Source organism: Trachemys scripta, chromosome 21 (genome assembly GCF_013100865.1).
Source record: "Trachemys scripta elegans isolate TJP31775 chromosome 21, CAS_Tse_1.0, whole genome shotgun sequence".
In the NCBI taxonomy this organism is placed as follows: Eukaryota; Metazoa; Chordata; order Testudines; family Emydidae; genus Trachemys; species Trachemys scripta.
The window spans coordinates 11122861-11144852 of record NC_048318.1 but is presented as its reverse complement, the minus strand read 5'-3'; the positions used below and the strand labels follow the sequence as shown (position 1 = coordinate 11144852).

General features: G+C 46.1%; 1 protein-coding gene and 1 long non-coding RNA gene across 3 annotated transcripts in view; one reads left to right on the top strand and one right to left on the bottom strand.

Moving 5' to 3' along the window:
• SORL1 (sortilin related receptor 1) overlaps positions 1-21992 on the top strand; it is a 100422-nt gene that overhangs the window by 18962 nt on the left and 59468 nt on the right. For both annotated transcript variants that reach the window (XM_034754795.1, XM_034754794.1), the window contains exons 4-11: positions 1617-1778; positions 9083-9150; positions 11105-11285; positions 15231-15332; positions 16745-16914; positions 17532-17724; positions 19622-19739; positions 20693-20766. In XM_034754795.1, coding sequence (XP_034610686.1) covers positions 1617-1778; positions 9083-9150; positions 11105-11285; positions 15231-15332; positions 16745-16914; positions 17532-17724; positions 19622-19739; positions 20693-20766 — 1068 coding nt within the window. The remainder of the gene's footprint in view (positions 1-1616; positions 1779-9082; positions 9151-11104; positions 11286-15230; positions 15333-16744; positions 16915-17531; positions 17725-19621; positions 19740-20692; positions 20767-21992) is intronic.
• LOC117868660 overlaps positions 17905-21992 on the bottom strand; it is a 137494-nt gene continuing 133406 nt past the window's right edge. Inside the window, exons 2-3 of the long non-coding RNA XR_004643691.1 lie at positions 21003-21106; positions 17905-18213 (exon numbers count right to left, since the gene is read on the bottom strand). This is a non-coding gene — a long non-coding RNA (uncharacterized LOC117868660). The remainder of the gene's footprint in view (positions 18214-21002; positions 21107-21992) is intronic.

The window sequence follows — 21992 nt, the reverse complement described above, 5'->3', positions numbered from 1 at the left end:
GGATTGCAGGAAGTAGCTCCAAGGTTTACAGCAGAGAGAAAACATGTGTTTCTTGGGAGTTATAAATTGAATTTGGTCAAGAAAATTGACTATGTTCCTAGGGGAAAATATGTACACTCAGTAATTTTATTTTCTCTAGTAGGAATATAGACAGCTTGGTTATTATTATGTGCCATTTGTATAATTCTGTAAGAGCAAATTGTGCTCAGGGAGTGGGGGCAAACAGATAACAGGTTCCCACCTCCCACCCCTCCTGCAGGGTTTAAAATCTAAGGCGAAAGGAAGGCAGATGGTGCGAACAAGACAGCTGAGCTCAGTGCTTCCTGGAAGAGGTGGGATTAGTGGTTTCTCGAAGGTGGAGACAGGATGATGTGGAAGAAGGCTTAGAGGTGAGAATGGTGAAGGAGACCTTAGAGTTCAACAGGTGTATGAGCAACAAGTGTTCTCAGCTTGTGAAAGGTGCTAAATACAACAGAAACTGAAATTCCTCTGTGCTGGAGGACGGCCAGCCTCCAGCATCAGTCCAGGACCCCTCTTTGGCATGCAGCCCCATTCCACTACCTACAGAATAGGTCCATGAACCCTCTGTAGCATGTGGCCTGACTCCACAGGACTTCTCTTGCATCCCACTCTTAAGTGGCACACAAAGCCAATAATCTTCATGTTCAGTTTTCCAGCTCACAGTGTTGGAGTGGATTAGTAATCAGTCAGTATGACTTCACCCATCCCTAGTCTTATCTGCTGACAGACTGTCTCCTGCCAGCCCCCGCGTCAACCCAGCCCCCCTCCCCCCCCGTGGGGGAAACTCCATATTTCCTCTGGGAACTTACTCCATTGTGCGATTCCATTTAATTGTGTCCCAGTGACCCAAGTCAAGTTGTCTGAGTTTGTAAGTGAAAAGATGTGGTTTTTCCCTCCTTAACTTCCAGCTCTGGAAAAACTCGCCTCTGGAATCTGAGAATCAGGCTGGAATCTTCCTGACTTGTATATTAGCACCCTAAAGCCTCTGTGATTTACACTGGGGACAAGACAGGACCCAAGCATAGAAACTGAGGAACAGAGAATGAGAACCTAAGTCATCAAGTTCCGGCTTCAGTTACCCCTGTGCAACCCCCTTGTCTTCAGTGTAGTTGTACAGGTGTTATTTGGCCCTGCAATTGAAACTTAGCTAACAGTCCCGATGGTGTGGGTGGACAGCAAAGTCTCCAGCTAGCTCTACTAGAGTGGTCTTGATTCTGCCATGCTTACAGGAGTAAAAAGCAGCTAGGCGCTTCTCTTTTCCTTCCTGAGCAGAATGCACATTAGCGTGTTTGTGCGGTAGCTAGGCCCCGAGACAGTGCTCTTGCCTCTTCCAGGGGCTGTCTTTAGTGTAGGTTGTGTCATATTGAACGTCCCAGGTGGCTCAGCTCCAGTTCTGCTAGAATGAGTATTGCAGAGACAGGATGCATTCTACTGCAGATAGGTTTACATGGTAAGCTCTCCTGTACTGCCTTTGTAGTTCGTATTCCACTGCTGGTGATTTCCTTGTTCTGTACTGTTATATCGTCTTCTGCTTATAATTCCCATTGGCGGACTGATTTTGGTTTTTGTTCCCGTTTCCCCTCCCCCCTCTGCAGTACATCTTTGTGGATGCCTACACCCAGTACCTCTGGATCACCATGGACTTCTGCAGCAATATCCAGGGCTTCTCTATTCCATTCAGAGCCGCAGATCTGCTGTTACACAGTAGGATCCCTAACCTTGTTTTGGGCTTCGATAAGTCTCATCCCAACAAACAGGTGAGGAGCTGCAGTCAGAGACGAGTGCCAAGTAATGCTGCTTCTGTTGCTTTTTTGAGTACCTAAACTGTTACATACATGTTGGGATGTTTGCTGTGAGGTATGCTTGATACATGATTGAGAAGCATTTGACACCCGTCGTCTGTCCATCCGTGTATCCATCCATCATTTTGATAAAGCTGCTATCCATGTGGTATCCATCTTCCATCCTGACTCCGGCGTTACAGTCAAACATGAGTAAGCAATAATATTTCAAGTGATGGTCTGTGTGTGTATGCCACACTTGGGGTATGCATGCGCACCCTGCACCTGAGTTTGGAATATGTGTGTGTGTGTGTGTGTGTGTATATTACAAGCAGTGTCCATTAGTCTACATAGGCAGCGTAGCTCTCCTTGTGCTCCGAATGGAGGGCATAAAAGATGGTGTGGGCTGATGTCTCTCCAGTTTCACATTCACAAAATTCATGGGGGCTGGAACTGAGACTCAGAAAATATCTGATGGAAAAGGCAATGAAACCCCGTATCCCTCCCCCCGTTTAAATCAGTCTCAATAAACAGGCAGTGGCCCTCCGAGCACAAGCTGGGGAATGGAAGCTAAGGCTGTTAAGCCCAAAGAGAAGGCTTCACATGAGAGCAAAGGGCACTCTCACAGGTGTAAGGACAAGCCATCTTTGTCTAAAGCTGCCCTGAAGAGAAAGGATCCCTCTCCAACCCCATCAGAGTTGGGAAAGCTGGCATGTACAGGCGCCAAGGACTGGGCCTGAGTAAATCTAAGCTGGGGAAGGAGGTGCACAAGGATATGCATCCAGCGTTTCCAATATTGACTCTGATGGTGAAGACTCAAAACAAACAGCTCCTGGTGCTCCGATCCACTTCTAGAGTTGAAGTTGTACTGGTAACAACACAACCTGGGGGGAACTGACTGCCATGGTGACCAGGGAATCTCCGGCTCCAATGGTGCCACCAATGGACTCCGCTCTTACTTTAGGGCAGTCTGAGATTGACGTCTCCCCAGAGGACATCTTTGCTCTTCCCTATCAGGACCATCTCTTCCCGAGATGAGAAGAGACTTTCTTCCCTCCCACCCTCAAGGCACGGCCATTGGTCCATTGGAGGTACAGGATCCAGCTCTCTCTTGGGATGAGTCACAGGCCCTGCAGGAGTCTCTGCGGCATCAGGCAGAGCTGGAACGGGACAGGAGCCCAAGAAGATCGGGGTTCCAGCCTCTGGCCAGCCATGATTGTCCAAGAGACAGGTGGTCCCCTATGCTATGGGGTCCTCCTATGCTGGTTGATCCATTCTACTGGCAACATTGGGGACCAGGAGAGTCCTACTCTAGTCACCCAGGATTGGTTCACGAGTCCTGTTTGCCCTTGCCTGGCCATCCACAACCGGCCCTGTTTGAGTATTTGGAGGAGGAAGGTGAGCCAGATCTGACCGTTCTGGGAGCAACCTCGTTGTCTTCACTGGATGAGGCAGTAACTCCATCTTCTCCGTCTCCACCGGATGACTACAAGCAATAGCAAGAGGCTTATGGCAGAGCAACAGATTTCGCTTGAGGAAGTCCAGGAGCCTCAGCACAGTTGACTAGACGTTCTTCGGCCTGGTGATCCCTGTCAAGTGGTTCTCTACGTCAATGAGGTCATCATGGACCAGCGAAGATGGTCACACTCCTTGTTCTACTTCTGCTCAAGAGAGGGCCGAGAAGCATATTCCATCGAAGGGAGAGGGGGAAGGGGCGGGGGGAGAAATGTTCTCTCACCCACCGCTTAACTCTTTGGTGGTGCAGGCAGCTACAGAGCGGTCCAAGCAACACCACCCAAAGACTAGTCCCTCTGATAAGGGATATAAGCGATTAGATATAAGTGGCTTGACTTCCTACGGAGAAAGATCTTCTTTTCCATCTCCCTCCAGTTCAGTTTATTGAATTATCAAGCCTTCTTGGCCAAATAGGATTTCACCAATTATGCGAAGTTTATGAATTTAAGGACAAGCTCCCTGAAGAGGATAGAGTCTGCTTCCAGGCCGCAGTGGAGGAGGGCAGATTGATGTCCACAGTTCCCTCCAGGCCGCAGTGGATGCAGCAGATACTGTGTCTAGGAGGATGGCTAGAGCCATTGTTATGAGGAGAAACTCATGGTTTCAGTCCTCAGGTTTCCCTAGAGAGGTGCAAAGTACCATCCAAAATCTGCCCTTGGTACAACCAACCTGTTCCATGAGAAGACAGATGAGTCTTTCCGGTCCCTTAAAGACTCGAGGGCGACGCTTCGCTCGGTGGACATTTATACCTCTGTTCAAGAGAAAACACCATTGGTGTGTGTGTAGGGCACCTCCTCAGCCTTTTTATCACCAACATCCTCATGAACCACCACACAAGAGAGACTTGTATAGACGCAGGAACCCAGCCTCTACAACATCCACCACCACCACCTCGAACTCTGTCCCCCAGGCAAAGTTTCTTTTGACGGGATTGTCAAGACCCGCTCCCTTTAGTGATGCCTCTTCATTCTCCTCCTCAGATATTCAGAGGTCACCTTACCCCATTTGCCAGAAACTGGAGGGCTCTAACTACAGACAAATGGGTATTAGAAATTATTCATGGTGGCTCTCTGATAGCGGTGCTGGTAAATCCTACATGCAACCCCCCCTTCCCGGTTCCTTTTCAGGGACCACTCTCACAAAGAGATTCTATGACAAGAGGTGAACTTCCTTCTCCTCATGGGAGCCACAGAAAGGATTCCACCTCAGCAACAAGGGAATAGATTCTATTCCCATTCCCCTTACTTCCTGATACCCCAACAAGAATTGGGGATGGAGGCCAGTTCTCTCTTTGTACTCACCAGAGAAGGGCAACATAAAGGGCAAGGTGACAGTTCTGCCCAAGGTTTTGGACTCTCTTATCTGGTGGACAAAACTGGGAAAGGTTCCAGTGGGGATCCCTTTCTAATAGCCAACACCAGAAGAGTTACTGAGCTGGTGGCACTTATGGCAGATCCACCACATACTATCTGCTACAAAAAAAAAGTCTCATTATGCCCCCACCCCAGATTCATCCCTAAAGTAATTTCCGAGTTCCATATGACTCAGGTCATTCATTCACTTACCTGTATTTTTCTCTAAACCGCATGCCTTGGAAGAGGAGAGACAGCTGCATTCTCTGGACATCGGAAGGGTTTTGGCCTTTTGTCTACAAAGAACAAAGGAATTAGAAAGACATCTAAACTCTTTATTTCCATAGCAGAGTGATCAAGAGGTCAAGCTATATCGGCGCCGAGGTTTTCAAAATGGATCTCGCAGTCTATTACCCTCAGTTACCAGTTAGCTCGTGTTCCTCCGCCCGGAAGGGATAAGGGCTCATTCCACCAGAGGGCAAGCTGCTTCAGCTGCATCTCCGAGAGACATCTGTACTGGAGTTACGTAGCACAGCCAATTGAAGCTCTTTGCATACCTTCAGGAGACATTACGCTCTGGTCCAGTCATCAACTGTGTATGCAGTTGAGGGGAAAGCAGTACTCCAGTCAGCTATCACTTCTGTGTCCTTGCACCCAGCCCATGTGTGACTACTGCTTGTTAATCTCCCTCCTGTGGAATACACAGCAGAATGTCACTCAAAGAAGAAATGGAGTTTACTTACCTGTAACTGGAAGTTCTTTGAGATCTGTTTGTATTTCACTACCTGCCCTCCATCTGCTCTGCTGCAAATTGTTTGGACTGCAGGTTTAAAAGGGGAAAGTGGCCTGCACCGCCTTTTATGCCCTCGACTGAGAGCATGAGGAGAGCTACAGCACATATATGGGCCAACGGACACTGCTTGTAAAAATATTCTGGATGGGGAAATTGAGGCACACAGAGAGCTTAAGAGACTCACCCAAGATCACACAATGCATCAGGGACAAAACCAGGGTGTGAACCCAGGAGTTCTGACTTTCTGGCCCCTTCCCCAGGCACTGGGATAACATTCTTTCGCAGTTCTTTCCAATCTTACCTAATTTAAGAATGGTCAGAGAGGAAGTGGGCTCCAGTTCACCTTAAGGAAGATGTGAGCCTTATTATATTACTCTGCCCTGGGAAGAAGAATGGAGGCTAAGAAACACTAGACTGTTGCATGTTCTGCAGGCTTTATGTTTGGCAGTGGCCAAGTGTTTGTCTTGGAAACTCACATACCAGTATCATGTGGGTTTGTGTTTTGATATCTCCTTGCCATAATTAGTACATGGTTTCTTCACCCAGGGTAGAGCACATAAAACATCCACCATTATCCCAGCCCTGCTTAGCCAGGATATTCCCTTTTAAATATATAAATACATTTTCCTTTGGGCAGCAAGGATAAAAGTGGAGGGGTTGTTGTTTTTTGGCAGAATCAACCTTTGACAGGCTCCCCCGTGCACCTTCCCCCCAGTCCTACTGATCCCCTGACTGCATCATTAGTAACTCATGCCAGATCACTGCCAATAAGTCAGGAATGACCTTTGGATCATTTACCATGGGCTGGTGGTTTTGCATTGCAAAGGTTTGCATTGCAGATGTTTGCAGTTGGCCTTGCTCTGCATGTTGCTGCTTTGGCATAGATAGCACTTGGGGGGGGGGGGGGGCTGGCAGGGCGGGTAAAGCTTTTTAAATACTTGTGCATATACCTTTTAAAGCTAGATTCCCCTCACCTAAAACACAAATGAAAAATCTAGTGCTCTTTACAGTCCAGTCTTCAAGTTATATACTAGGGAGCTGGATTCTGTTCTGCACCATCAGCGGTCTGGTCTACACTAGGGGGGGATTCATCTAAGTTACGCAACTTCAGCTACATTATTCACGTAGCTGAAGTCGACGTACTTAGACCTACTCACTGCGGTGCCTTCACTTCGGTGAGTTAACTGCTGTCGCTCCCCCGTCAACTCTGCCTGCACCTCTCGCGGAGGTGGAGTACAGGAGTTGATGGGAGACCGCTCGGGGGTCAATTTATCGCGTCTTGACTAGACGCGATAAATTGATCCCTGCTGGATCGATCGCTGCCCGCTGATCCGGCAGGTAGTGTAGACATACCCAGAGAGACAGCACAAAAGGCACAACTCAGGCATGAGTTAGAGAAAGGTAAGCTTTGTGCCACCTCTGCGTGTTCTGATTCTGGGCTGCTGCTGGAATGTGTGAAGTGAGTCCTACAATAAGGTAGAGCAGTCCCCAAACCCCTCTAATTTAAAGCAGCCTCCTCGGGGTTACCTCATGCTCACAACCTGCGTAGTGCTGAACTCAACCACGCCTGCGCTTACTCTCAACCGGTCTACTCTGCCTGGCGTGCTCTGGATGGTCATTCAGCCCTGCTCTGCTCCTGCACCTTGGGAATTCTCCCCCAGGACTTGGCAATTGATTTGCATACCCTGTACACAGCTGGAAGGATGTATAAGGGTCAAAATTGGCCCCTATGGTTTTTATTAGCTTCTGTCACTAGACTAGCTGATAATGCAGAGACAGGGTTGATCTTGCAGTTAGCTCAGTTGTCTGAGTCAAAACTTTTGGGTTCTCATCTGTGTTTTGCAGCTGACTTACTGTGTGACTGGTTAGATCATTTCCCTGAATTCTAATTTACCTGTCTGTAAAACAGATAATACTTACCTTCTTTGTAAGGGTCTACATTAATGTTTGCAAAAGCTTTTGGATATCTGCAGAAGAAAGGTGCCATGGAAGCACAGAGTAATATTTTAGCGGATTAAATGAATGTGCCTTGTTTCTGAAATGGTAAGGACCAAGACTAATGCTCACACATCGCTTCTATCAGGCACAATCAGACATTACTGTTCTGCTAGATCAGTGAAAGGGCAGTAACCAGTCCTTAGTCACTGTACTGCAGACTGTTACAGCCTTGTACTCTTAATTCCGAGCTAAAGAGCTTAATTCTCTGCTCTGTATGTGCTGAACTACATTGCTAATGGGTGGCAGTGGTGCATTTAAAAGTCATGCTAGATTTATTGGTGATCACTGCCTTTTTGAAATCAAACTGTTACACTGAACACTGGGTCTGGAATCTGACTGGTTCCAGGCACAAACCAGCAAAAAAATGTAATTATTGTGATTTAAGTGCCAACATTGTGGTTGGTATTGTAATAGAAACAGAGCAAGACGGCCTCTGCTCCTGAGGTTTCACGCTTGCTATTGCTTTCACATTAGAAGTTATGCCTAATTGTGATTAACCTCCTGCAAGGACATCTCTGCAGGCAGTAATATGGCATCTGTCCAGGCTTTAGGACTGTACATTCACTTGAACCTGGCGTCTGACTCCTGCACATTGATACATCTACAAGCAGATAATTGTTGCTCCTGGCAGCATTCATTTGTAGAGTAGTCATGCATGGAGCTGCTTAGAGTGAGAATCCAGGTCCACATGCTAGCGCTGCTTATGTAGTGTATGATTTGGGAGAAAGAACAGATTTCCAGAATTTAGCCCTTTAGTTTTTAATCCAGCTTCAGTAAGGATTTAGGCTCCAGGGCAGGGGTGGGCAAACTTTGTGGCCCGAGGGCCACATCTGGGTATAGAAATTGTATGGCAGGCCATGAATGCTCATGAAATTGGGGTTGGGGTGCAGGAGGGGGTGTGGGTTCTGGGCTGGGGCAGGGATTTGGGGTGCGGGAGAGGGAGGGTTCTGGCTGGAGGTGCAGGCTTTAGGGTGGGGCTGGGGATGGGGGAGTTGGGGGTGCAGGAGCGTGCTCCAGGCTGGGACCAAGGGGTTCAGAGGGCAGGAGGGGGATCAGGGTTGGGGCATGGGGGGAGTGAGGGCTCTGGCTGAGGCTGCGGGCCCTGGGGTGGGGCCAAAAATGAGGAGTTCAGGGTGCGGGAGGGGTCTCCAGGCTGGGGCAGAGGAGGGGGGTCAGAGTGCAGGCTCTGGGTGGTGCTTACCTCAAGCAGCTCCTGGAAGCAGCGGCATGTCCCCCCTCTAGCTCCTATGCGGAGGTGTGGCCAGGCGGCTATGTCCACAGGCAGTGCCCCTGCAGCTCCCATTAGCCGCAGTTCCCAGTCAATGGGAGCTGTGGGGGTAGCGCTTGGGGCAGGGGCAGCATGCAGAGCCGCCTGGCCGCACCTCCGCATAGGAGCTAGAGGGGGGACATGCTGCTGCTTCCGGGAGCCTTGGCCTGTGCGCACCAAGTGGCCTCAGACCCCACTCCCTGGCTGGAGTGCGGGAGCAGGGCAAGCCCCAGACCCTGCTCCCCAGTGGGAGCTCGAGGGCTGGATGTGGCCAGTGGGCTGTAGTTTGTCCACCCCTGCTCTAGTGCCTGGAGTATCCGAGTCCCACCTGTGTCTCTGACATTTTGTATTGCAGCTCTGGCAATCTGATGATTTTGGGCAGACCTGGATAATGATTCAGGAACACGTGAAATCTTTTTCTTGGTATGTATTGGATCTTTGAGTCTCTGTGGAACCTTTTCCCCTTTATGTCCTCCCAGACTTCATTACTTCTCCCCCGTCCTTTGCCAAGAACTCAGGCATAGAAGACGCTGGCAAGTATTAAGATACAGAACTCCATTCTCCCCCAAAGTTAACTCTGTAATAAGTGGCTATCATAGATCACAGCAGTTTACCATGGGGATATGGGGAAGAAGCATGACAGAAGAAAGCTAACAGTACCTGAAGCTTCTCCAGCTTGTCACATATTGTGTCCACACAACTTTCACAAGCTAAGCATTATTAAGCGGTGTTGGTATTTGGATAGTCTGCCAAGGAAAAACCAACATATAGCAAATACTGGTGTTGGTGAGACCGTATGTTGCTCCTGTCAGTTGGTTTTAAACCATGAGTCTAAGGGACATGGACTGCCTTTTTCTTCCATGTTTGTACTGCGCCTAGCACCTGGAATACTGATCTAGGACCAGGGCTGGCTCCAGGCACCAGCTTGCCAAGCAGGTGCTTGGGGCAGCCACTCCAGAGAGGGGCGGCAGGTCCAGCTGTTTGGCGGCAATTCGGTGGACGGTCCCTCACTCTCGCTGGGAGCGAAGGACTTCCCGCCGAATTGCCGCCGCAGATCGCGATCGCGGCTTTTTTTTTTTTTTTTTTTTTTTGCGCCGCTTGGGGCGGCAAAAACCCTGGAGCCGGCCCTGTCTAGGACTAGAGCCCCTAGGCACTGCAGCAAAATGTGTAATACTAAGAGGCACTTTTAAAAAACCATTTTTAAAACTTACTGTTCATGAAAGATCTTGTAGCAATTTTTAGCAAGAGTAGGGGTGTCTTGCCCAGAAATCTAACTCATGTGGTTATTCTGCAGTTTCAAGTAGAGACTGTGTTCTCCTTCACTTCCTGTCCTAAATGGTTGTTGTGCACTGTTAAACAGCTGCAGCAAAGTATCAGGATCAAGATCTGTTGTGTGGGTCTGAGGGGACAGTTTTACTCTAAAACTTAAAAGGTCTTTCATTCAAAAGACTTGATCCTGCTCTCATCGCAGTTAATGATTAAACGCCTATTGACATGAATGGTACGGGATCAGGCCTTAATAGAGCTAATGAAAGTCCCTGGAGATCAAAACTACTTACATCCATTTCAGGCCATCAATTTGCAGTGAAACTTGCACTAAGGGCCCCATTTCCAATTGGGAGGTGATTTTTTGCTGGTTCCTTAAGTGGTGACTATAAATAGATTTCAGAGTAGTAAACAAAAAATAGCACCTGCTATCCAGTTATCGATTGCTCTGCCATTGTGATTATTTTTGTTGTCTAGTACAAGAATCCATCAGTTTCTAACAAGCAGGTTTTTTACATTCTAGGGATAAGTAACTTGTAACTTGCCTTGATAAATCTCTAAAACAGGCACATGGGACTGAACCGAAACCATCTCTCTGTACATCTTGAGCATTACTTATTTATTAAATTTAATAAAATACTCCTCTTATAACTTGTATGGGGGTGGGGGAGAAAATGATTGACTTTCAGACAGATGATGATGAAAGAACAAGGAAAAAATTAATAAAACGTTAGTAATTTCCTTGTTTTTCAACCAGCTGTTGAGCTGCTTAATTGGTCTTTTCAGTGTATCTTGAACATCAATTAAAAAAAAGGGGGGGGAAATGTCAGATATTTTTGAAGTTGTCACCCTTTATTTTGACCAGCTGTTCTGTGAGTGGTTTGAAAATACAAATCAGAATTTAGATACAAATTTTGCAAATAACCTGTCTTTATAATGGGGTGAACCAAAACCCCCAGATCTCATCATCTAACTTCGGGGTGTTCAAAATTCTGATCCAAGTTTTGAGCCCATCTCTCTTGTTAAATGACTTGCTTATAAATACCTGGTGCTATCGTGATAGTGGGGTGAGCACAAAAATAATATACCTGCTTTCTTTCTTTCATACCAGGGGCATTGACCCATATGATAAACTGAATACAGTTTACATAGAACGACATGAGCCTACAGGGTCCTCAACTATAATTCGCAGCACAGATTTCTTTCAAACCAGGGAAAATAAAGAAATCGTTCTGGAAGAGGTTGAAGACTTCCAACTCAGGGACAAGTATCTGTTTGCCACAAAGACTGTGGTAAGTAGCATGTACAAAAAATCACTGTGTAGGTGGATGTATTACATTGATCTGCTGGGTGACCTTGGGCAAGTCACTTCACTGCCTCAGTTTCCCTGAAACACAGGGATAGGGATAGTGACCTACTTTGTAAAGTGCTTTGAGATCTATAGATGAAAAGTACTATATAAGGAGCTAGGTATTATGATTATTGAATCCCTTTGAAGTCAGTGGAAGGACTCTGATTTTATGGAACTGAATTGGGCTCTGAATATTCAGTACAATAACAGACAATACTTCGCTAGTCAGGCTCCATTAGTGACAGAACAAAAGTAAGGGAACATACTTTAAGCCTGGAGGCAAAACATTAAAGATTGCATAAGGTCATTGTCAGTTTGAGAAGGAAAAATTGGCTGGAGTTAGTGAGCTGACTTCATTATCCTTTAGCGATAGAAAGCACAAGGCTGAGTGCCAAAGACAAATACAGCTCCTGACACCAGGGGTGAAAATAAAAAAGCCACAGCATATTAATATACAGCACCCTGGACATGCCAGTCATACTTCTGCTGAGAGCTGACACACATTTGAATGAGTCATCTAGAGAGATGATTAGAGCATTTAGCAGGGCTAAAACTATGCATACTGCTGTATCAAAGTACTTTGAGATGTTCTACTGAGTCCACTGTAAAAACACCACCATGCTGTGTGGATAAATACAGGAGTCCAATCTCCAGGGCTGTTCATCTGGCATCTTACCCTAGCACACATGAACAAGAATGGCTAAATGGCTCTGTTGGAAAGACACAGTCTAAAATGATCGGATAGACCAAGTGTCAGTATTTTTCTTTAACAATGTGCTGTTCAGGGTTGATAGGAGATCGACTTGGAACAGCAGTATTCTTATATATTTATTTGATTTTAGTGAGGTAGGCAGAACTAGGTCAGGCTACAAAGGGCTGGAATTCTGGCAAGAAAGAACTAGATGCTTATAAGTAAAGGGAAGGCAGAAATTGACAATAGTGGGGTGGAGCTAGGGAAAGAGGATATATGCCTGCAATAATTTAGTTAGAATGACACAAGTCAAATAGATTAAGGCCACTAAATTGACTGACTTCAAAATTATTCTAATCTGATCTGAAAAGCTTTATCCTCCCCCCCCCCCCGAATATAAACACATTATGTTTTTATCCTACCATTATCAAGACATTTTTAAGAATCCAGCCCCTAGTCACTTTTCTATGGTTCCCCCAAAATGTTTAATGCTTTCTTTGCATTTAAGTAGTGAGCATGCACCGGAGTTGGAGTAATGTTTACCTGTAGCCATGTGAATACTCAACAGGTAAAAGCATGTCTGAAGAGAATGTTTGAAGGATGCTTTCAATTGCTAAAAGTTACATCCTGCAAAAACTGAAGCCTTCAACTTTTTGAATATATCGAGCTGGCACTGGGTCTGTTCCAAAGTGGGATCAGGCCCTTAGTCATCTGAGAGAGTTAAGATATTCTCGTTAGCTTTATTGTCAATGGGAGCTGCATCCTTTTTGATGCTAAATTAACCCAAATAGGAAGCAAACATTGCAAATTTGTACTTGGAGTTTCCTCGTTCTTCTGTGAGATACAGGCCTTTGTCCCCCACATCTTTCTTATATTGCCCCCATTACCTTAGTATCTAAGTTCCTCATAATCTTTAATGCATTTCTCCTCACAATGACCCAGTGAGGGAGGGTAGTGCTATTATCCCCATTTTACAGCTGGGAAACTGAGGCACAGAGAGTCTACATGACTTGCTCAAGGACATACAGTGAGCCTGTGGCAGAGCAGGGAATTGAACCTGAACCTCAGACTAGTGCCTCAATCATTGGATCAGCCTTCTTACTACTGTCGAAGTGGCATGACATCAGTCCCCAACGTTGCAGATTTGAGGAGAGAGGTTTTCAGGATGTCCCCCTGCCCATTGTTCCCCTTTGCAATATAGTTATAACAATCTGAGCACTTTTGAGTAACAGAGAAGAAAATTTGCTATTTTAAAATATCCAACTTGGGAGCATGAAGTTTAGCAGCATCGCCAACCCTAAATGTTCAGAATTCCCAAGTCAGGTCCTAAAAAATCATGAGATTGGCTTAAAAATTATGAGATTTTAAACAACGTAATAAAATTTAAGGTTTTTTTGGTTTGCCTTCTGGATTTTTAGCCTTTAGGGTTCACTGAGTCACATTTTCAAGTTTTCTTCTGCAACCATAAAGGTTGGGGGGGAGGGGGAGTTGAGTCTCACGTAATCCCATGACTCCCGGAGCTGGGGCTTTAAGTCAAACAACAACTATTGTGAGAATTGCAATAAAATTGGGTGAGTTGGCAACATTGAGTTAGGCACCTAAATCCATAGGCTCTGTAACGGGCTGAATGTGTCAAGTGGGGGCACCCTCGTTGGCCCAGTGTGGGGTTGATACACCCCATCACATAGTTGTCAGGATTGCCTGTTGAGTCAAACAGTCATGATCAAGGGGCTCAGGACTCCTTGTAGGACTGAGCAAACAGTCAGTCTGCAGCCCCTGAGCCTCCTGGTTGGGGCAGATAAAAGCAGTTGGGGGATCTGACCCTCTGTGCAGGGCAGAGTGAACAATCACTGTAAATCAGGAGTCCCCAGTAGCCATGCCTAGTGGTAAGTGCTGTGGAGAGGGGAACCTCTCTGACCCAGGGCCCTCTGAAGCCAGTAAATTCCCCATTAAGCATCAGCTCCTAATACATTCCCTGGGTCAGTTCCTACCATAAAGCCCATCTCAGGCATCTTCTGGGCTGGCAGTGACTCAGCATCTATCAGACTCTGCTGTCGGCTGGTCATCCACAGCATAATTCAACTTCATGGTCCCAACAGCCTGGCGAGTCAATGGTTCCTCTCCAGGAGCCTGCAACACATGTCCTTTTTCCTCCACTAGCCCCAACTGAGCTGGGCTGCCTCCTTTTATCTGTCCCCTCCACCTGGAGCATGTGCGGGGTGGGGAGGGGGGAAAGGGTGTGGTCTCCTAGGCCCACAGTGATTGGTCAGCCCCTGTTTGCTCAGTCGGGGGTTGATACATCCGGTTACAGGCATCTGCATTGCCTGGGTGCCGAGCACCCTTGACTCCTATTCATTTCAGTGGGAATTGTGGGTATTCAGCAACTCAGAAAATTGGGCCACTTATTTTGGAGCCTAGATACAGATTTAGGTGCCTAACTTAGACATCCCATGTTTGGAAATGTTGGCCATGATTTTTATAACACGATACTCATCTCTAAAACAGTAAACATCAACATGAAAGCATTGAGGCTAGTCTGCAAAGGGCATAAATAAAAACAGACGTGAATTTCATGCAGTCTAGTTGGAAGAACTATGGGAGGAAAACATCAGCTTTTGACAGCCTGGCTAATCAGTTGAGAGGTGGGGTTGTTTCCAGCTTCCAAGAGAGTGCTCAGAACAATGAAGAATCTAAAGACTCGATGCTGTGCATTTGAAAGGGATCTCCCTCTTCTTTCTCAAAAAGACCGAGAAATCCCCAACAGGTTCAAGCTAGTTTTCTGGCCATATATCCAATCTATGTGATTTCCAAGGCTCCTGTTTCCTTAGTTAGCACTGACAGTATATGGGGCAAATAGATGAATAAATTGCAAGAGGTTGCTATGTTACCAATAATAAGATCTCATCTGCTGGCATAGGGGACATACAGTTTTCAGGTTTCACAATCACAGGGAACAGTTAAGTCATTTTTATGTTTTTAGTATCCTAGTACCTCAGGATCCCATCCAAACTAGCCATCAAGTTACTGTGTTGTGGTTTTTTTTGGAGAGTGGGTAAGGTATTTGCTTGCTTTTTCTACTGTTGAGTTTGTTAATTTGTATCTGCTCTGTCTTTAACCTGTTTTATAGGTATATTATTTTATTGTGAATTTAGGAATAAAAAAAAGATTCCTAACATTTTTTCCTCCTCTTCATAGCATTTATTGGGCAGCCAGCAGCAAACTTCAGTCCAGCTCTGGGTTTCCTTCAACCGCAAGCCAATGCGAGCTGCGCAGTTTGTAACCAGACATCCAATAAAGGTAAAATGGAGTTGATTTATGGCATCTACTTATTCCTCCCTCAGCCAAAGGCACCTTCGCTGTGTATAGGATCCGAATAGCATTTTTACTCGTTAACTAGTAACTGCAGTAGCTAGATTGGTAGCAAAGGTAGTCTTATTCCATACTTCGTTCAAAACAGTTTGGCCTTCTCATGTTTGGAATGGAATGGAAGCAAAGTGTCACAATGATCCTGCTGTTTACACAGGAGTAACTTTACCCATGCGCATGATGCCTATTGATATCAATGGGGCTACAGAGAAGAGTAAAATGACTCGTGCATACATGTTTGCAGGATCAAGGCTGAGAGAGCCGAGAAAAATAGTTCTGACCATTTTTTTTAGGCAGAGGTTTTTAAATTAGTGTGATCTAGAGGGGAATGGCCTCTGGATTCTAAATACTGACAGCACTGCCGTGTCCCAGAATCTCATTGTCTGTGGGGGGCCTTCTCTCCCCTCGTGCAAGGGCCTGTCACAATAACCCTGGAAACTGCGGGGGGTATGGGGGCTGCTCCCTGCTAGCACCGTTGTGGATACATCCCAGCCCAAATAGAATAGTGTCATGGAATAGACAGAGAATAGAATAGTGTCATGGCCCACCCACCTTCTACACCAGCCTGTGGAGCTGGCTGGCAGCAAATGGGACGAGGTGAGCTTGCAGCACTTTGCAAAAGGACCGTGCAGTGTACATGTGTCCCCCTCAGGGGTAGGGGGGGAAGCTGGGGAAGGACTGTGCCTCCTGAGAGTGTGTGTGTAAGCTCAGTGTGGGCCAGTGCTTTTGACAGAACAGTCTGGTCTGGAATGTTTCACGCTCTGCCACGCAGAAGGGGCACAGTGGCTCAGTCAGGGTTTCAAAGACCCCTGTGATATTATCCCAGCAAACCCAGAGATGGGCTGGCACTGCTGATTCTGCCACTTCCCAAAGCAGGAACGCACAGACAAGCGCCCTGCTGCCTTCGTGATACTTGCTGAGGTGTACGCACAGCATTCGGCAAATAAGCGGGGTATGTTCTGTGCTCGAGGCGTTGACAGCCTTGTTCAGATCTGAACAGAAATGGGCCAGGCACAGATACGGCTTGGCGAACCAGTGTGAGCAGGATGAATTTTAAGAATGCTGCCGTGCTAATCTTTGTTGGACTTCTTTGTGGACAGACTGCACTTTGAGGAGGGGTTTGGTGGAGGAGGAGGGGGAGAGAGAGAGATCAAGAAGCAAGAAGCAGAGGGGAGAAATTTGTTTGCCAAGTGGAAAAGCTGTTTTCGGTGGAGGGAGGAAGATTTATTTTTAGGCACCTTAAAGGAAACAACAAACAGTGGAGGGTAGGAAAACCTCCCAGTGTGTGTCTATGTAAGTGAGGGATAGGCTGAGCGAATTAATGTCTTTGACCGCCCCCTAAGGAATACTACATTGCGGATGCATCCGAGGACCAGGTGTTCGTGTGTGTCAGCCACAGTAACAACCGCACCAACCTCTACATCTCAGAAGCAGAAGGCCTGAAGTTTTCTCTGTCTTTAGAAAATGTGCTGTACTACAGCCCTGGAGGGGCGGGCAGCGATACCCTGGTCAGGTAAGGAGGGCTGGGCCGGCTTGATGGGACTCCCGTGGCTTGAGGAACTCAAGATGGGGTTCATCTGGGAGAAGATGCAACATAGTGGGTAGCAGGTAATGAGCATTTAACCTCACAACTCCCCTAAAAGGTAGGCATTCTGCTCATTATACAGAGGAGGTGGAGTTGTTAAGTGGTTCATCCAACATCACAGAAGAAGTTAGTAGTAGAGCTGAGATTAGATCTCAGGAGTTCTGGGCTCCCACTCCTATGTTTAGACCAGGTCCTTAGGTGTAACTCCATTGTATTAATGGCGTAAGACCAGCATGAGTGAGCGGAGCATTATTCCCTAAGTCTGAAGAACCTACACTGTGAGGAAGGTACAGCGAGATTGGGGCTTCTTCTTACTAGGGGCTTTGAGGTGACTCAGTAGAAGCATTTGATGAAAGGGCTGAGTTTAGTTGACAGAGGTAAATTAGTCACTTTCGTTCAGTAAATTGGCTTTCCATGCTTTGTTTGTTCTGGATATTTCTCTGAGTAGAGAAGCCCCGGACGTTGAATGTACCTGTGCGTTCTCTCCCAGAATCCCAGCCCTTACTGCAGTTAACCAAATGACCCACACCTGCGTTCCGTTGCAGGTATTTTGCCAACGAGCCTTTTGCAGATTTCCACCGTGTCGAGGGTGTGAGAGGAGTGTACATCGCCACCCTGATAAACGGCTCGTTCAGCGAAGAGAACATGAGGTCTGTCATCACCTTTGACAAAGGTGGAACCTGGGAATTCCTGCAGGCTCCGGCGTATACAGGTTATGGAGAAAAGATAGATTGCGAGGTAACAATGAGTAGAACCCGGTATTTTGGGGGGAGGGGGGGAGGGAGGGAGCATTTTTAACCTTGTTTCCCCTTTGAAGAATTGTTGGGTCAATCATTAACCATTTGTTCCCTTGGAAGGATCAGCGCAGGAATAAAAAGGAAAAGAAAGGTGACAAAAATGAAAACGTAATCTGTTTTATGAAATGTCCGGTCATCAGTCCCTGTGGTACAGCCTGTGGTTGAATGATCATTTTAAAGGGAATTAGATTACAAACAGGGAGGGTGGAAACCAGGGTTACGCACCCTACAGTACTAAAAGTGTCAGAGGATCTTGGGAGACAGGACCTTGGTTTGATGGTCAGAACAATGGCACCTCCAGCAGCCCCCTGCATCGTCCTGGAGCACTAGGTCAGTACTGGGGCAGAAGCCTTTCCATTCATTTCCCTAGCCGGCTGGTTAGAGGAGGCTGATGTTAGCCTTGATTGTTGATGAAGCTTCTGTGTGTCTACTGTAAAGAGAGGAAATGCCAGTTACAACAGAGTCAGTTGAAAGGATCTGGGGTGGTACCAGTTTGAAGACATTGTGGGTGAACTGCTGGCCCTGTTGAAGTCAGTGACAAAACTTCCATTGACGTCAATAGGGCCAGGATTCCACCTGTTGTCTCAATATCAAATCACACAGATGCTAAAAATATAGGTCTCGATTTCGCTTAGTGTGAGGTAAGAGGGTTTAAGGAGTGTCCTATCTTTGTGGATCCCGCATATGGATGTACGTTGTCTTATCGGAGACCTGGTCCTCAGCTGGCTTCACTGCCAAGTCTAGCCCCCCAGTCGGGGGCTAGGCACAAGGACCTGGCGTGGGGAAATGGCTTGATGCACTGAACAAGCATGACATATTTAAATATTAAAATGTTGTGAAAGTCTCTTAAACGTTAAGCAGATTAATCTGGACAATAGAACACTTTCTGTGTGTCTGTTAGTGGCTTTTTTATTACAATGCTGGGAGATTTTTCCCTTGTGTTCTTCAGGATTTTTTCCCTTCCAAATGTAGCTTTTAATGAATGTTTTGAAGGTCACAGTTTTTCTAGGCGTTGTAAAGATTACAGTGGAGGCCCCTTTTATTTATTTTTTATTATTCAGAAAAAATAAATGATATATTTAGTTGCATTTTGCAGGGCACTGAAAAAACCCAGGACACATTCCCTGCAAAAGGAATTTCATCAGAAGAGTTCACTATAGGCAGATTTTACATCATATAATCTTACTGGTTTCTTGGCTTTTCTATGGTGGGGTCTTTGTAGTATCTGAGCACCACACGCAGACCTGTGAATTTATCCTGTGAGGTAGGGAAGCATTCTTCTTCTTCTAGATGGGGAAACTGAGGCACGGAGCTTTGTTCCTGGGGGAGTCCATTGCACAGTCTTGGGCCAGCTCTCTCTTCTGTACAGACAAGCTTTACCCTTATTGAAGAGATTTCCATTTTGCCAGAGGAGCAGAAATTTCTACCGTGGTCTTCATGCTGGATCCTTAGTGGGTCCTTCAGATATCCTGGGCCCAGGCCATTGCGTGCCTTGAAGGACCAAGACCATGAACTTGATTCGATAGTCTGTGAGAGCTCAGTGTAGGGAGAGGAGGGCAAGTGTGATGTGCTCATGGTACCTTCTGTTGCTGAGGTGACACGCTGCAGCGAGCTGTACCAGTTGGAGTTTCTTAAACGCTGAAGGCTTTATGCGCAGGTACATCACATTGCTGTAGTCCCGCTGAGAGGTGACCAAGGTTTCTTCTCTATCTTACAGGGGTGTTGGAAGGTTGAATTTACAAAGGTTTGGGAAGCATTTTGAGATGCTCACATAGGATCATGGCACATCGAATGCCTTTTACAATGGCAAGTGGCAGAATGTGTTTTTTCTATTCCAGTTTTCAAAGGGCTGCTCTCTTCATCTGGCCCAGCGACTGAGTCAGCTGCTTAACTTCCAGTTGCGTAGGATGCCCATTCTCTCCAAAGAATCTGCTCCAGGACTGATCATTGCCACAGGTATATTTTTCTCGAGAGCCTGAACCTGTGAGTTCCTATTGACATCTATTAAAAACATTGTTTGTTACAAAAAAAAATCAATTAAAATATGAATTTTGCAATCCTTTGTCCTCAGACTCATAGACTCATAGACTTTAAGGTCAGAAGGGACCATTATGATCATCTGGTCTGACCCCCTGCATGCCGCAGGCCACAAAACCGTCCCTACCCCTTCCCTTGACTCTGCTGTTGAAGTCCCCAATCCTGTGTTTTAGTGACTTCAATTGGTAGAGACCCTCCTGCTAGTGATCCCTGCCCCATGCTGCGGAGGAAGGCGAAAAACCTCCAGAGGCTCAGCCAATCTACCCTGGAGGAAAATTCCTTCCCGACCCCAAATATGGCGATCAGTAGAACCCCGAGCATGTAGGCAAGATTCTCCAGCCTGACCCCGTTAGCCATTATACTATTTACCTACCATTGCTTGGTATTCCTTGGCTAATATGTTTTACCATTAAACCATTCCCTCCATAAACTTATCTAACTTAATCTTAAAACCAGACAGCACTCCTTATACAATAAATTTCACCACCCTATTGCTGGAGGTAGAAACCCATTACACACTTTGTATTCTGTTCCTGCCTCTCTCAAAATGAAGGCTTTTTTAAAGCATACAGGGACTAATATCTGACTCACTGTTTTATTGCAGAAGGCTCGCTCTGTTGAACATTTCAAACAGAGCCGATTTCATCTGGCCATACTTATCTTGATGTCGTTTTCCTGCTTGCTTTTAAAACCTGCAATCATCATCTTTTAAAACTTCTTTTTTAAAGTAACTCATTGATAGTATGAAAAATTAACTCCTCCAAAACAACTCATTTGATTACAAATAAAAAAAAAATAGCTCAGAGGGGGCTGAGTTTGTTTTAAGAAACCCGCTAAGAAATATCAGGAAAAATGATGCTCTCATTTCTTAGGCTCGGTGGGCAAGAACATGGCAAGCAAAACGAACGTGTACGTTTCCAGCAGTGCAGGAGCGAGGTGGAGAGAGGTAAGGATACCATTTGCATTGAACTTGCTTGGCGGTTTGCTCTGTGGGGCAAGCATTGCTATATTAGTCTGTAACTATTATATAGAGTACATTATATATTAAAGGTGGCTGACACATCCTTAATTCACAGCCCCAAGCACAAACCAAGTAGCTTTCGTTGAAATGTGCGGAATACCCTAGAAACGGAATTAAAAAGGGCTTTGAGTTTACAACCAATGTTTCCTGGTCCTACTTACTCTGACAGATGCTACAGTATGTGTTATTCTGGCGATGCCATTTCATCCATAGAAGGGCTTGGAACAGTAGAAAGCACCAGTTTTCTCTTCTGTATTGCACGGTTCTGCAAGACATTTTCCAAGTGTGTTAAAGATGCCTGTGTACATAGATTTCCACATGTATGCAAAACATCATTTATTAAAATAGTTTAAAACCATTTAAAAATTGGCAAAACTAAGCAATATAGAGTTAAAGGTGGCACAACATACAGCTAGAGCCTTCTGGGGCTGGACTAGAAAGACCAGTTTCATGCAGCTGGACCATCAGTCAGAGTGGGTGGTTAGGAAGTTTGGCCTTGTGTTAAAGGCAGTGAATTCCAGCTGGGGAGATCTGCATTCAGTTCTTAGCTCTGCTACAGACGCCTTGCTTGCAAACTTGGGCAAGTCACTTAGTCAAGAGAGATTAAACTTCAGTCCCCATCTGCGAAGAGACACAGTATCATTTCCTCTGTTTTTCTTGTCTCTCTAGATTGCAAACTCTTTGGGGCAGTACCTAGCACAGTGGAGGCCTGATGTCAGTTGGCACCTCTAGGTGCTATTGTAACGGAAATAATAATAATAGCACATACTGGGGCATCACTGAGGATTGCTGAATTCAGGGGACCCGGGGAAGCGAGAATGTTTACATTCCTCTTGTGCTTAATGCTGTTTTCATCTGGATTTTCAGAGGCATCAGACATGTTGGATTAAAGCTTTCGATGTACCTATTTATATGTCCTCTATGTTTGAGTGTTGCCCTCTTAAAATGCAGACAAAACTCAGAGAAAACCCAGGGCTTTCTGCCTGTCTGAGTGGCTGAGAAGCCCCTTGGCATCTTCCAGTGGAATGAGATGTTGTTCTCAGTTTACGGGTGTTGAATGTTCTTTACTAACTGGGTGTTCTGGTCTGTGGCATGGTTTGTGGTCTGTCTGTACATTTTGCTGTTAGTGTAATATGGTGTTTCAACATCTG